Source organism: Meriones unguiculatus, chromosome 15 (assembly GCF_030254825.1).
Source record: "Meriones unguiculatus strain TT.TT164.6M chromosome 15, Bangor_MerUng_6.1, whole genome shotgun sequence".
Classification (NCBI taxonomy): domain Eukaryota; kingdom Metazoa; phylum Chordata; class Mammalia; order Rodentia; family Muridae; genus Meriones; species Meriones unguiculatus.
Window position 1 is genome coordinate 65,724,357 of NC_083362.1, and position 16,646 is coordinate 65,741,002.

At 40.3% G+C, this 16,646-nt stretch overlaps 1 protein-coding gene across 3 annotated transcripts; it reads right to left on the minus strand.

The window, feature by feature from the left end:
* Positions 1-10,661: 10,661 nt before the first annotated feature.
* On the minus strand, positions 10,662-16,016 carry Scg2 (secretogranin II). Of its 3 annotated transcripts, none has more exons than XM_021644486.2 (3): positions 15,841-16,016; positions 12,050-13,016; positions 10,662-11,929 (listed from the first exon to the last, which is right to left on the minus strand). In XM_021644486.2, exons 2-3 carry the CDS (start codon positions 13,000-13,002, stop codon positions 11,143-11,145), a joined length of 1,740 nt encoding a protein of 579 aa, XP_021500161.1. In that variant the 5' UTR covers positions 13,003-13,016; positions 15,841-16,016; the 3' UTR covers positions 10,662-11,142. The 3 variants fall into 3 exon arrangements, with proteins under 3 accessions (XP_021500161.1, XP_021500160.1, XP_021500159.1); XM_021644485.2 differs by having other exon boundaries at positions 10,662-11,675; positions 11,778-13,016; XM_021644484.2 differs by having other exon boundaries at positions 10,662-13,016; positions 15,841-16,014.
* Between the last annotated feature and the right edge of the window lie 630 nt (positions 16,017-16,646).

Sequence of the window (16,646 nt, forward strand, 5' to 3'; positions counted from 1 at the left end):
AACCATGTGTGAGGAAGGGAGGAGGCCTTACCTAATTATGATCGTTCTTCGGTGGCTGTGTCCTAAGGTTTCAGTTAGGTGACATGGGGCCTTGTCACTCCTGCCCGCCACAGTGAGCTTCATACTAGAATGCTTCATTAACATCCCCAGGGATCTGAGTCTGCATCTCATTTCACACCGCTCCATCCTCAACCCTGTTTCTTTCTTTCTTTCTTCTTTCTTTCTTTCTTTCTTTCTTTCTTTCTTTCTTTCTTCCCTTGTTTCAGTAGAATTTTGTAAGTATTCTTGGAAAAGTTACCACTAAGAAGGACAATACCAAATCTGGAAGGATCTTGAAGGCAGAGTACACAGACAGGAAGCAAGAGACAGCAATGCCTAAAAGGTGTTGATCAAGTTGGATCTTAAAGGCTAAACAAAAACCTGGCAGAATGACGAGAGTGGCAGACTATGAAGAGGGAGGAAATAGAATATCCTGAGTCACTGAAGCATCAAACTTCCTGGTGGGATATCCTGCTTAATTTCAGAAAGGTTAGAATTGTCAACCTGTGGCTCATGACCCCCTTTGGGGGTCGCATATCAGACATCCTGCATATCAGATATGTATGTTATGGTTCATAACAGTATCAAAATTCCAGTTATGAAATAGCAACAAAATAATTTCATCATTGGGGGTTCACCACAGGATGGAGAGCTATATGAAGGGGTCGCGGTGTTAGGCACGTTGAGATACACTGGGTTAGACCCTATGTATCTGTAGCCCTAATGCACTCCAGGCCCAAAGGGCTGTCATTTCACAACAATAAAGAATGCACAGCATTGACGAAAACTGAATCATCACTTACTTGTCTTTTATGGATATTCTTCTTTAATGTTACCAGTTCATCCACAGAAAGGTTAAGCTTTCCTCTGAACAAAGAGGAGGCAATAAATCCACATGGAGAGAATATGAGGAAGATTTACCAGAGGAAGGACAATAACAACTATTAATTTCAGCAGTTGGATATGTAAGCTAAATTATATTTAATATCCATAAACATTTGCATGTATGTGTATGTTTAATATATGTAGATCATATCATGTGACATGTGTGTGTAATATATTTCCACATGCATATTATATATCACGTACATGTGGTACTTATGTTAATATATAATCTTGTATTAGGAAGGCAGTTTTCACATAATAGGCAGGTTTCACTGAATTCTGTGCTGTAAGAGTACTACTTTTAATATGGTTTCAGTGTACATGAACACACGTTTTTAAAAATTAAACCATTAATATTGCTCTGAAGGAAAGTGAACAGAAACATAAGATATAAAGTCACAAATTCTTCTTCAATCTTTTTGCTGCTGTTGATTGTAACTTGCCTTTACATAATGAGTCTTTTAAAGATCAACTCTTAAGCCAAATGAAAACAGAGAGAGCATGGCTTACTCTAGTCAGCACCCGGGAGAGGTAGCTGACCTACTCCACAGGCTTGCCCCGGGACTGCTCCTGCCTTAGTTCTGTTTTTGTAAAGATGCAGGAAGTCTGCAGGTCTTGCTTCCACAGGTCTTGTGCATTCTGAAGTTCATCCTGCATGAAGCTGATTGCACACTGCAGAACCAGGCAAGGCTGTAACCCTGACTCTCCCGCTACCATAGCAACCTGTTGGCTCGGAGTGAATTGAATTACGAGATTATCACTAAGGAGGAAGGAGAGAGCCATCTATTTCATTTGCTCTTTAGTCAAGTCAATGCAATATCCATGGAATGGAAAATCAGAAAAAGAATGATTTGCTATTTTTAATTAAAAGCGCATTTTAAAATTGTGTTTGTTTGTTTGTTTGTTGGGGCGTGGTAAAGACAGTGTATGCCTCCCATGGCACAAGGGGACAGTTTTCATGATTTGCTCTGCTCCTTCCTCCTTGTGAGTTCTGGGATCTGACTCAGATTGTCGGGCTTGGCAGCAGGCTCCTCTGCATGCTGAGTCATCTCAGATAAACAACAAAAAAAAATTTTTATTATATATCTTTAGATCCGTATAGATTATCTTCCCATCAATTTCTCATCCTCAGGAAATAGACAAAAATAAATAAATCTGGTAAATAGTTTTCTTAAACAAAATGAAAAGATTTAGGCAATAATAGTAGGAAAGATAATCATATCACATGGAAACTTCACTTCATCTGTTTTCCCTGCCCACATGGGCTAATTTTAGAATAAAATGGGATTGTGAACCTAATATAAACCTGAATTGTTGACTTGTACCACCCACAAACCCCTCAACATTTCTCAGGAAGTGAACTGAATTAAATCGGACCCAACGACAATTAGAATCAGAACTTGTTGCTTCATAACCACTTTCTCCAAATAGTTGTCACATATGGGACAGGAACTAACAGGCTAAGAAACCAATGTGTCAGGATATAACTGAGTGCTACAGCAACAGGAGGAACCACAAAAGCTACTACATCAAAAATGAGGGGCAAAGAGAGGATAGGAAGGAAGGGAGGAAGGAAGGGAGATTTAGAAGGAGGGAGAGAGGGAGGGAAACTGGTAAAATAATAAATCTCAAGGCAAGAGCAATACATTTTTATGTGAAAAATGTCCTGGGAGTAGAAAAGAGATACAAATACACGTGTAGCTTTGGTCTTCCACAGAAACAATTACTGATTGATAGTTGCTATGATGAACAATCTAGAATGTGAATACAAGTGAACCCTTGGAGACAAGCTGCCGTCTTGTTTCCAGATCAAAGGGAACAAATCCATCTAGGGTTCTCCATCCTTGTTTCTTTCCTCTCATTGGAAGTTCCAAGATCAAAGCCTCCAGGGCATCCTAGCCTTCCAGCAGGCAGGAATAACTGCTAATGAAAAAGTAGTACCCACACAGTCTAACTGAAATAATTTTTATCAACATGTGGCTAATGCCCACACCATTATTTCTTCTATTGGCAAAATGACTATAATTTTCACCTATATTGATTTTTAAAAATATATTAAGTAGGTATAATTTTGTTATTCTAGAAAGCTGTCACATCTGAACAGATTGCCAAATCACAACAAGGGGCTCTTTTGATAATGTGATGTTACACTGTAAATATAACTGTACCTGTTTTTCATGAGCTGGTCTTTAGCCCCTTCTGGTTAAGCTACAGACATTATATGAGCTCCTACAAAGTTTCCATGCCTTCTGGTAATACAGATGGAAGGCTTCCTACAAAAGAATATTTAAATCTAGACTAAAAGTTGTGTTTTCTCTCATTTATTTCATCCCGTGAACATTTAAAATAGGTCTTACCAAATCTGTTTCGATACAATAAAAATATTTATTGCTGTAATAGTGCAATGGTGTGACATTCCACACAGGCTCGTCTGCTTCAGTACTAGATCCAAAGGTGGGTACTGTTTGGGGGGAGGGGGTGTAACCTTTGGCAGGTGAAGCCTCCCTGGAGTAAGTGGGTTGCTGAGAGTGGGTGTTCTCTGGCACAGCTTCCTGTCCCATGTCTGCTTCAGGATCCCCTCATATGTGAGCAGCATTCGTCCATGATCTTCTCTTAAGCCATGCTTTCCTCACATAATGACTATCTGTAGCATCAAACGATGATCTAAAATAAATCTTTCTTCACTTAAGATGCTCCGGTATTTTATCATAGCAATGAAAAGCAAGTAATATAGAAAACTGATACTATGAAGTATGTATCTGCAATCACAACTGCGTCTGTGAGCTGAATCTGGGATAAAATGTTTCTAGGTGACTCAGCTGCTTAGAAACAGGGTACCACAGATGCTCTGTCTTCTCATGTACTCTCTTTTGGAACACTATTCTTTTGAATGAACTTGTATTTTTATGACCTGGAGCTTTTAATGAGTGGAATCTTGCCTTCAAGACACCATTAACATTGCTCCAGCACAGAATGAAAGTTGTTTTTTTTTTTTTTTTAATGGGGCCAGTCTTTAACAATGACAACCATTTTGTCAATATCTTCCTTGTATGCCCTGTATGCAGTTTTAACTGCCCCTTCTCATCTTGCCAAACTATGCATTTGAAAACACCTTTCTTCTCTGCTCCTTGCTTTAAATTCTTACTCCAAACCCCACTAAACCCAGTAAGCAGTAACTATGCCACAGCCTGAGTGTCATACAATTTCTTCTATTTAAAAAGTTTAGCTCATTACTTTGAATTCAGGTTCACTCGGATTTTCAGAACACAGGAAGAACGTAGCAAAGCTTTCTTTAAAAAAAAAATAGTGTGGGTTGGGATTTTACTATTGTTTGAAATCTCATGAGCATAGCATAGGCATTCTTATCTTCTGAACACCAATCAGAATGGCCCACTGAGCTCTTATTAAATTATTTCGGGGATTCTCTGCTCACATCTTCAAATTTTCCACAATCCTCACACAAACCAGTTCGAAAGAGTTAATACTTACATAACCAGGTTGATGGCTGTCAACTTTTAGGTCAACCTGTGCAGGTATTGTCTGCTGGACCTAGGGTGGGAGGACCTTAAAAACGGAGCAGACTACAGTCTAATGGTGTTAACAGCCTTAATTCCATTTCAGTGTGCTTTTATATATGACTGCAACAAGGAGAGCAATGGTCCAAGGAAAGTTGTTTGAGTTTAGAAAAACATGTTTAGAAAAACATGCTGGCATGTGCTATAAGTTATATCTGGGAAAGCATAAAAGCAAGACGGAAGGCCATATCCAGATTCAGGGTACACTGACCAGATTGGGTTCTATAGCTATGTTCTGACATCCTACAAAAACAAACGTGTCTTATAAATTGAACGTGTTTGTCACATGAAGCACAAAATAATGTCCAAGACCAATGCAGGGAACAAAATGCACCTGAGGGAAAAGACCCTCTGCGTTTTTTCTGGAACCTCTTTTACAGTTCCTCAAGGCTCTGCTCACCACGAATCATTTGACCATGTTCCAATACCAGCAATTATTATGGTGTGCTCTGCTTCAGAGAACTCTATGATTTCTTTAACTCATACCTCCAAAGTCTTCCACATTCTTCCTGAAAACCAGTTCACAAAACCTATGTACCATGTGGTCGGGCTTATTGCAACAACAGCTCCACATCTCAGTACTAATTTTCTGCCCTGAGCAACTATCCTACAATAAATAACTTGCGGGATAAAGATTATTCGACCCTTGATTCATGGGCTACATAGTACATTGTGTGAGACCACATGGCTGAGGGATTGGCTTGATCTGTGGATCAGACATAGAGCAGTAGATGGGAAACAGGAAGATTCAGCTGGCTCTCTTCCTTTCACTTTATATTCATTCTGGAACTGCAGCCCACAGAATGCTGCTGCCTATATTCAGGATAGGTCTTAACCTCTCCAGTTCATCCTCTATGGAAATGACCTCACAGATACACTCAAAGATGTATCTCATTAATGTTCTATGTGCTAATCAATCCAGATCAAGCTGGTAATCAGAATTAACCATCATAGCCATTAATTTAAATATTTTGAGAACAGGAGTTGATACCAAGGTGTGCAATTTGGCGGTCACTGCATATTTTATTAAGCCACTGTTGTGGAGAGATGGTAGCAAATGCCTAACTAAAGGGGATTTGAAGATGGCTGAAAGAGGATATGTTCACATAACATTTTGAACTGAGTTTTTTTTTTCCTTTTTCAATATGGAAAGAAGAGAAGTGGAGCGGTACATTCACAGTTAGAAGTCAGAATGCTGGGTTTGCAGGTTATAGAAAGCAGTCTATGTGGTATTGATAACCATGATAACTCAACAAAGATGGAGTGAATTGTTAGATCAATTTCTCCCATGAAGAAGACAACATATTCAGCACACAAGCTCGAAGGTTACTAAAGGCAAGAGCATAGACCAGACATTTAAAATAACAAAATAAAAATGAGGAAATGGAGGTGTACGGGAAACCTGTTGAGCCTCTTTTTCTGTTGACTTAGCTTTTCTCTGTCAATCTGGAAGTCAGGCACCTATCTGACAGACAGATTATGGAGACAGTGGTGACTAATCTTGGACATAAAGAAAAGTATATTAATGCCTAAGGAGTGGGAGAGTGAACAGATTAGAGATATATGAGCAATACAGGACAGCACTGTGGGTCACTTGAGGACTATTAAAATTAGATATGCCAGTGTGGTTCTATGTCTCGCTCTTGTTAGGTTCAACGGTGAGAGAAAATGAGTAGGTAGAGGATTAGATTTAACAAGAGTTGTTGTTTATCGAAGGAATTACAATGAGACATTAGAGACAGAGACAGTTAAGGATGTTTGCAAGGGAGTGATTATAATGACTAACCATGTGACACGTGCTTGATCAGGTGGGTGGTGAAGAATAATGGGGAGAAGAGAGCCTGGAATGATAAATGGATTTCACTGGGAAGCTGCAGTTGGAAGAATTACTGGAATTGAGATGTGGACTGAAAATCTGTAACCCAAATGTTTGAACAATATGTTGGAAAGTTGAATTTAGGATAGGTTTCAGTAACTATTAAAAAGGAGATCACAGGCCTCCTACTGCACGTGAAGGGTGGAGACTAGACAGCTAAAACTATCATCTTCATAGATGCTGCAATCAAAAAGTGTTCAGACAAAGCAGAGCTACAACTGTGAGCAAAACCATTGCCCTAGTTTCATTTCTGTTGCTGCGATAAAGTTCTCCAACAAAAGCAACTTGAGGGAGAAAGATTTTACAATCCCAGGGTGGTCCACCACTGTGGGAAAGCCGCAAGAGGAACTTGAGGCAGCTACTCACAGCTACAACCATGCACAAACAGGGGAAATGAATACAAGCTTGCGCATTTGCTCAGCTTTCTTCACTCTTTACAGAGCCTCAGGGCCCATGCCCAAGTAATGGTGCCACCCACAATGGGCTAGGGCTTTGCACCTCAAAATAACCCAATTGAAACACATAATCCCTCAGGGGCCAGCGTGATCTAGGAAATCCCTCAGAGCTCTTTTCCCTGGTGAGTTTAGTATGTGTCAAGTTAACTACTAAAAACCAACCATCACAACCACTCTCTTTCATAGCTGAGAGGAAATGATCTGGGGCAAAAAAGTGACCACGGTAGTAAGATGTAATGTGTGCCTACGTGAGATTAACAGTTTGTGTGTGCGTGGGGGGCAGGGCATAATGCATTACAGGCAATGAAAAAAAAAAAGCAAGGGAAAGCTGGAAGGAAGCAGAAATTTTAAGGGTCAATTAGGGTCTCGCAGAGGAAGAAGTGGGAGGGCGTGGTCACAGAAGTTGTACCGGGTGCTCTGTTTATGATTGACATGAGTATCAGAAAGCATAGAGTAAGAGGGTCTAGAATATGAGGTGCTGAGATTCATTAAAGTGAAATCTGACTTTAGGGAGGCTAGGATTCGAGAGATGAAGATGGCCTGGGAGCCTTGTTACAAAGAGCACAGCATAAGATGAGTGCCAACTGTCCCCAAGGCAGCTTCTCTTAGTTACTTTCCTGTTCCAATGATTAAAAAAAAAAAAAAAAAAAAAAAAGATACTATGGCCAAGAGCAACTTAAGGAAGAGAAGATTTATTGTGACTTATGATTCCAGAGCACTAAAGAGTCCCATCATGCAGGTAAGCAGGCCAGAAAGGAAAAACTAACAGCAGGGGCAGACAGTTAGAGAGTGCCCATCTTCAAAGGCAAGCACAAAGCTAAGACAGTGGACTGAAAATAAGGCAAGGCTATATACTCAGAAAGCCTGCTCCCAGAGGTATGCTGTAGGAAGCAAGGCTATACCACCGAAGCCTCCCCAGAAAGCACTGTCTACTGGGAACCAAGTTTTGGAGTACCTGAACCCCTGGATGCCACTCATCACTCAAACCACCCCAAGGAGCTAAGCGGACAGACCAAGACCCCTGAAAGGGGTGAAGATGCGGGCTGTCAAGAGTCTTACTGAGAGTAGATAGAACGCTAGGCCCCCTCTGATTCTGGCTGGTAGAGACATGGACTCCTCTGAAGGGGTGGACCAATGCCTCCTCCCAGTGTTAACCGTTGGAGGGCTTAGACTTAGAGAGCTTGATTCTGATGAAGGAGGCTTCTGGCTGAGTGAGGGACAGTATTGCCCTAATTCCAATTAATTTAGAATCTACATCCTTGAATGGTACTTGGAGCCTCATTTCCTATGCTAAAAAGCAAAATGGCGAAGTGCTTATGAAAAAAAAATGAATCAGAAATAAGTAAGTGATGAGTCAACAGCTGAGGATATGGTGGCACTGAAAAAAGGCAAAGATGTTTGCTGACTGACGTCTGGGGGAGGTCAGGCGAAGAATATATCATCCAAATTAAGTATCGCCAGAAGTGCCCATCCTGACGCCCGTGATGTCTCCATTAGAGATTCATGAAAGATCAAGCTTAGTTAATGCTTTAAGGGAAATGCAGCATGGCACAGTAGAAGTCTAACCTCACACCAGGCCCTATTAATCCAGACTGGCGATGTCTGTCAGCTTGTGCTCACTGTCCAACATCTCAATAGATGGTTTTGGTTGTTGTTGTTGTTGTTGTTGTTTGTTTGTTTGTTTTTGTTTTTGGCTTTTTTAACTTTATTCTTTATTTTTATTAATTACAGTTTATTCACATCGTATCCCCCCTGTAGCTCCCTCCCTCCTCCTCTCCCAATCCCACTCTCCTTCCCCCTTTTCCACCCATGTCCCTCCCCAAGTCCACTGATAGGGGAGGTCCTCCTCTCCTTTCTTCTGATCCTAGTCTATCAGTTCTCATCAGGACTGGCTGCATTGTCTTCCTCTGTGGCCTGGTAAGGCTGCTCCCCCCTCAGGGGGAGGTGAGCAAAGAGCAGGCCAATCAGTTCATGTCAGAGGCTGTCCCTCTTCCCATTACTATGGAACCCACTTGGACTCAGTAGACGGTTTAAACATTATGGTAATGGCAAAAATCTGCTGGATCAGATGAAAGTGTGACATTCATGTTTCTGCTTAGGGCTTGTATGAAAATAGTTCCGTATTAGCTCAGGATCCAAGAAACAGCTTCTGGAAACAGTGTCTGCAGCATATAAACGATCCTGTGGTTTTAGACTACACAGAAATCCTGAATCTCTCTGCTTGAGGCAGCCTCAGTTTGCTCCCGGATGTCCCTTTGCATCTGACTTCAAGGAAGACAAATCCCCGGAACCACACAGAGCATGTGTGTGTGTGTGTGTGTGTGTGTGTGTGTGTGTGTGTGTGTGGTGGGGGTGGGGTTACGGTTAGTGATGGGTTATAAGGCTTTGTCATAAGGCTACCTTCTGACAAAGAAGTCCTTGTCTTGAACATATTTGTGTATACAGACCACAGGTTAGATGCCCTGTATGGAAAATTACCTCTAAGGTACTTTCTACAGATTCCAGCATTTCATGAAACGGAGTGATAATTGGACCAAAAAAAAAAAAAAAGAAAAAGAAAAGAAAGAAAGAAAGAAAGAAAGAAAGAAAGAAAGAAAGAAAGAAAGAAAGAAAGAAAAAAGAAAAAAAATCTGTATTAGTGTTTTCTCCCAATTCTCCCACCATCTTTTGACAGCTCAGGGGAGTCCTACACGAGCACACACGTATGCATATGCATACCCACACATACACATGTCCTCCCCCACACACGCGCATACACACGCAAACACACCATCCTTTGGAAGGGATCCATACTAGAATTTTATGAGCCTGCCACCCTCCCACGCTCCACCCTTCAGCCGAGGGTCCTCCCAGTCAGGTGGAACAAAGAACTGGCTAGAAATACAGCTTTCTCACAGCTCCTCATCCTGGGTGACTTTTTCTGATTTTGTTTTTCCAGATACCAAGTATGATATTAAAATCCATCTTTGACAGTGAGGTAGTGTGAACCAAGTGAGCTAAAGTACATGAAGTATTTCATATAATGTCTGACATATGGCTGTTATCGACTCCTTGTTTATGGGCAGTATTATTGCCCATCTGGCTGTTCTTGTTGTTTTAATGGTTACTGTTAATCCTGTGTTGACACCTCAGCGTGCTGATGCCATGCTCTGTGGTGACGCTCACTGTAACAGTTGTGTGGCATGGCCTGATCCACCAGAGCAGAATACGGAGTTCATAGTCTGCTCCAGTCAGGTCTGACCTTGCCTGTGATGGCTCCCTCATTCTGCTGTGACCTCCGAGTGTGCAGCTTGTCTCCAAGTCTGTAGTCATTTCTGATTGTCATGTACATAGCGACTCAGTCTCTCTCCTCCTTACCTCCCTCTCTCCCCTTCATCTTCCCTTCCTCCCTGCTCTATCTTCCTCCCTTCTCCCTCCCTCCCTTTCTTCCCACCCCTTCTTCCCTGTCTGTTCTTTCCTTCCCTCCTGTCCTGTCACCCTCCTTGCTCCCTCCTTCCCTCTCTTTTTTCTTCTCTTCCCCCTTTTCTTTCATTTTGATGTCATTTATGGGTTTGGAAAGTTTAATGTCTTTTATCTGTATAAATTAATGTACACTGTAAGGATTATACTGAAAGGCTTGTTTTGTAAATGAGGTATGTGGGAAAACATGACGAGGCATAGGCGTTTGGGGAGTGTTCACAGCATCCTGCAGGCAGAATGTATGATCATATATGAGTTTCATAATTTCTTACCTGGATTCCCTGTGGATAGTAATAATTTTTCTCCTTCAGCTCCATGCTGCTTGGTCCATAGTACTTGTGTCTGGTTTTCAGAATGAAAAGTCCAAAGGTATCCAGAAATAACATTTATTAATCAACAATAAAACACACAATAGAAAAGGCCTTATAAGTAAAACTATATATTTATAATGCTTTATTAGTTTTTTCCAGAACTCCACAAAACACTACAGACAAGTAACAAAATAATTCAGTAGATGTTAAAAATGTCCAAGATAAGCATAGGACACTCTTTCTCATATGTGAGCATCATCAATGCTGTGACTATTAGATACACTAGTCAACACTATCATAGATATCTTTCTTGAATAAAGGACATTTTTTTTAAATCTGGGAATCATAACATTTACACATATCCATACACAAGATAACAGCTCAGAACAAGTGAAGCAGATCTCCAAAATGACTGGAGTCATCTGCCTGTACATCACTAAAAGATATTACAGTGTTAACAGGATAGTGGTCAACACACTTAAGAGAAATGTAAGGGGTTCACTTGGGGGGGGCAAGGAAAACTGAGCATTAGTTAAAGCTGTTTACATGTTTTCCATGGCCCGCTTAGCAAGATGCTCCGTTCCCTGCTCTGCCTTTTCCTGGTTGAGGTACTCCAGCACTTTCATGAGCATATCTTCATCCAAGTACTGTCTGTTTGGGGTGTCGTCATTCTTCAGGGATCCTACGGGGAGCCTTTTGCTCACCGTGGCCAGTTTCTCAGTTTCCTGGGAACTTCCTTGACCCAGATGTTCCTTGATGGCCTGTTCGAGTTGTTCTTCTTCTTGAAGGTCATCTTCTGAGGAGCCTGGGCTGGTCATTCTCTTCAGCTGGTTGGTATTCATGAGCTCGGGATACTTAACCAGCATCCTGGCTAAGTACTCTCCCAATTCTTGGTCCTTATCATTCAGATTTTCATAGGGTGCTTGTCTGCTTTCAACATCTGGCATCCATGCTGTTTTGGGAATCTGGTTGGCTCTAGGCTTCCCAGGACCATAGGGAAGTCTCAGTAGAGCCTTGTCTCGGCCATATTGACTGGGGAGATAGGGGGGCTTCTGATTTGCTGCATTCTCCATACCTAAAAGATTTAAAATGTCCTCAACACTGAGCCCATCAGGCAAAGCCTCCATCACACCACGACCAGGGGCCTTGGGATACCCACCCTTGGAGAGCATCTTACTTTGAAACATATCTGGACGCTCTATGTCAGCCTCTGGGATGTCGTCTAGATCAACAGGAAGCTCCAGATCCTGCTCAGGCTCCACCAACCCATTTGGCTTCTCTCCAGCTTTGAGCATCTCAATTAAGTCTTCAGGGGGTATCTGCAAATTCCTGGAGATTTCAATCAGCTGATAAATAGACTGCGAATCAAGTGGTTTCTCAAGAAGCCTCACTACCCTGTCTCCATTTTGCCCATTCTGTGACCTCCCACTGCCCACAGCATTCACTAACCTTCTCAAGTAGGTGATGACTTTGGAGGCATCTTCTGAGAGTTGGTCTTTGGCCTCTTTCTGGTTATCTTCATCCTGGAGCCCCAACTGCCCTGAACGTTTCATTTCTTCATTGATTTGTTCGTTTTTTTCCATGTTCTCCTTGCTGTCTCTCACCTCTTCCTGTGTTTGAGTCTCTATTTTCTCCTCTATGGGGCTCCAGTCTTCTCCCCCCACCACATCTTCATAGGCAATGTTGTTGGTCTTGTACACATCATCTTCATCATCTGTGTAGAGCTTTTGCTCCTCGTCAACCTTCTCACGCTTCTGGTTGCTTGGCCCTGTCAGTTTCCCCAGCTCTTGGAACACAGACTCCAGAGTAGCAAGACTCTGGGGTGTGTACTGTTCTTCTACTATTTCATTTGTGCGTTTGAAGGGGTTTTCTCTGGAATTCTCTTCATACATGAGAGGGAACTGCATGTGCTTGAGTTTCCTCTCTGGCCACTGTTGGGTCTCATAGTCGTCAGCCATGTCCACGGGGAAGTTCTTCTCCAGATTCAAGGCATACGGCTTGTTTTCTTTAGGGGCAGATGGAGGTTCACTTTCAGCCTGCCTCAGAGCCTCAAGTATTATCCTCATCCACTCATCTTCACTCAGACCATCCCTTGAGCTCTCTGCCAGGTGACTTTCTTCAGCATTTTCTTTGAGTTGAAGGGGAACAGAGAGGCCTTGGTAGGGATTGTAGTCTGGGCTGCTTTCTTCTCTGTGAGCTTGCTGCTTGAGCTTTTCTATGTATTCTAAAGCCCTGATCATTTCAGGACTAGGAAACTTTTGGACATTCTCCAATCTGAGGTCTGGTTCTTTCTGAAGCAGCTGGTTTCGCTGGAAGGAAGCTGCTTTGGCTCCAGAGATGAGGAAAATTAAGTGAATAAGAAGCAGAACTGCTCCAAAGCGATGGGTCTTAGCTTCAGCCATGTCTTAAAGATTTCCTGAAAACATAGAAAACACAAGTTAGCACAAATGATACAAGTTAGAAGACATAATGGGAAGAGAAGAAAAATAAAAACCATGAGGAGGAATGGAAAATAAATTATTTCATATATTTCCTATATGATTCCAACAAGCTAACCATAAGAATCTATTTTTAAAAAAATGTTACTCATTTGCCTCAGGCTTCTGTGATAGTCTCTTGAAGAAAAACACTGACACGGGGGTTCCCAAATTCTGTGTCTTTCATTTACAAACTAGCAGTTTGATTTTTACCATGTTTCTTTTCAGTAAAGCAAGACTTTCTTAAATATTGTAATTACTTCAAACAGAATTCTATAAAAATCAATCTCAAAATAATTTCTTATGACACAAGCACATACAAAATAATGGCACCATTTGGTTTATTCTCAGAATTAGCCATCCAGTTTTGTAATAGAAATGCAACAGCTATATATGATGATATAATACAGCATATTAGTGTCAAAAACATTGGATATCTTGTACATGGGTCCTGGCCAACCCACTGAATGATAAATCCAGTGGTTAGTTAATAACCCACAGGAACTGGGACCTCCCAACGTCTCAGCTAGTATGCTAAACCAAGAAAGCTTTTTGTGGAAGACTGCTAAATTAATAACCTACACTGTTTTCATTTCTTTCCTCTGCTCCAATCTTCTAATAATTGTATTATGGCTGACTTGCAAAATGAAATTATGGTTATATTTTTCATCTTCCCTCAGTGCATAGTAAATAAACAGATGCTACACAGAGAACATAAGTTTACTTAACTAGTCTATTTCTAAGCTTGTGAGTGTTCAGATTCAGTTTGTCTTATGTCTGTGTCTATTTTTGTAGGGACCTGTGAAATCTTAAATGACTCACACTGTTAGAAAATCTTAAAATAATCACTGTATAACTCCCAATTTAGATAAACACAGACGATGTGTTGAATTCTTCCTACTTAAAAAAACCTTCATTCATTTTTTTCTCCAATATTTTAAAATTTTCACAGATGGATTAATAAGAGGAATCACTTGTACATTTCCTGTTTGGCATTGTTGATAATGAAGACGCTATTTCATTCCTTGCAAATTCTTTTGTAAACAAATGCATGTAAATAAGTTTATAAATTTATCCATGTCCTCAATTCATCATGTCTTTGAGAGATAAACAAAATTATATGGACACAATTTTCTGTTAGATTAGACATCAAAATATTGCTTAACAGATCTTGCTGATAATAAATGTTGTAAGTTTTTAGAGCTGTCAAAAGATTGCAAGTCTAGAAACTTTCTTCACACAGTTGCATAGGCTGATTAAAATTATCACCAAGTAGGTTCTTTAAGCATACACAGAATATTTTCAAAATAAATGAATGCTTACTTCAAAAACTTTATTCATAAAATTCTGAAAAAATGTAATGTAGTTTAAATAAAGGTGATGTATATTATATTATATTCATACTTTGTATCATTTCAGGATTGATTTAGCTTTGGCTATCAATTTTCACCACTGTCATTTTAAATGTAATCTTGAAAACCACATTGAGTGCATTTGCTTTGAGACTATTTTCTTGACATATTCTTAGCACATACATATCTTAACAAATAGATAACATGGTTCTCTGTGAAACTTTGGAAGGAGGTTTTCCTGTAGAATTAGAGCAGAGTGCTCACTGCAGTCCAAACCACAGTCGAACCAGCATGGCCATTTCATCACTGATACGGGTTCGCTTTGGATGACACCATTACTGCCTTTAAAACTCAAGGGACTTCATTTTCCCAGCAATGTCTCTTGCAATCACAGAAGATGATCTTTAACAGTTCTAATATCTTTTGAGTGTTTGATTTAAATTTTAATTTTCTGAAACCCAAATGGTAGTAACATTGTTTCTTCCCGAACAGCTATTACTGAAGTCTCTTACAGTAAAAACATCTTTCCGATGAAATCAGCTGGGAGCATAGAAGCAGCAACACACGTGAATATAGCTAATTCAAACAACCCAACTAGGTAAGAAAAACACAAATACATTTTTCCCATCAACCTTTTTTGGCAAAGTAACATATGAGCCTTTCCAACCAAAGCATAAAAAAATATAATCACAGTCTATACAGTTCTATATGTTTACTTCCCTGGATTCAAAGTTATTATTTCACTGTAATTCGTAGTCACAAAACCTTTCCTCCAAGGAAATAGTTCACATTTAGAAAGGAAAGAAATCAATGTCCAAAACCATTCTAAGCTACTTTCTCAGGACTAAAATTAGCACATATAACATAAGCCCTTCTAGAATATACCAGTTTATAAAATAATTAATAGTTAATTCAGAGTTCCCATAAGGTGACTATCAAAGAAAAAAATACAAATCCAAATTGTTTTCCTCTGTGATTCATGTGGTTAATGGCATTTGAATCCTTGTTAACTGACTGTTAAGACTATTAAGCATATAAATTATATTCCTGGTTCTATCTCTGACTCTTGAGAGAAAAACAGCATATTAGGAATAGAAACAAAACATAAGGCTTGATTAACTTTACATTAATTGGCATGCTGACACTAAAATCCTCAACTTTTCTCCTCTCCTTGCATACATTTTTTCTCAATAACATTATAGTCAATGCGTATTCTCCAGCAAGTCCTTTAAATCGCAGACTTTCTCATTTATGCATGCACAGAGTATCTCTGCCTGAAAAGCAGCAGGTTGCCCTTCAGTTATTATATCAATATAAGCTTGGCAGACTGTCTGTTTCCTCTTATCTTGGAAAACAGGGAGGGACACACAATTGAGAACTTTCCAGTAAATAGAAGAGAAAGCAGTCTTACCTCTGTCTTCTACGCTGTGGAAGGCTCCAAGCATGCTCCTCTCTGCCGCTTGTTGAGGGCGCGGGCAGTTTCAGCACCGGACAGCTCCTCGGCTTATAGCGAGCCCGGGCGCCTGACTCCGCATTCCACGCTGACGTCACCGGCTCAGCCTCAAACCCCAGCGCAGGCGAGCTTTTTCAAAGAATCCGAGAGAAAATAATCACTTTAGATATTTTTTTTAAAGCGCTGCATGCTTACGCCACCTGTCTTGTATAGCAAAAACTACAGTTTTCTTTTTTGGTCTCTTTTTTTTTTTTTTTTTTTAAATCAGAATCTCTGAAACTCGAAATAAAATGTCAGCACAAATTTCTTGAGAAAGAAAGAAATTTGTCAGACATGACTAATTGCAAGGCCATTTCGTCTGCGTTTCCGTGCCTTGCTTAGAAAGGTTTTCTTGTGATTGTTGCCATGTCATTGTTATAGAAGTTTTACAGATAATGACTATCTTTCTATTTGTGTCCAAAAAGAAATGCATTCTCATTTCCTGGTTGAGCCACAATGAACAGAACACGGTAAATATGAAAGGCCATATTTCATGTCATGTCTCTAGGCAGCATTCTTTTAAAACTCCGGTTTGTTTGACAAAAAAAGTAAGATGCTTATTTTTTATGTGAGAATCAATTCAAATACCTCAGCACAGTGTTTGAAGTGCGTGTTCATTGGCACCCAAGTTGTTGGTACTTCTACGAGTCCGTTCAAATTGTTAAGAATAATCTGGTGGAGGAGCAGCTAAAAAATTGTGTGCTCAAGAAAATATGCTGCTTACC

Coding starts and splice junctions, on each gene's coding strand:
- Scg2 (XM_021644484.2), bottom strand. CDS start 13,002: ATGGCTGAAGCTAAGACCCATCGCTTTGGAGCAGTTCTGCTTCTTATT.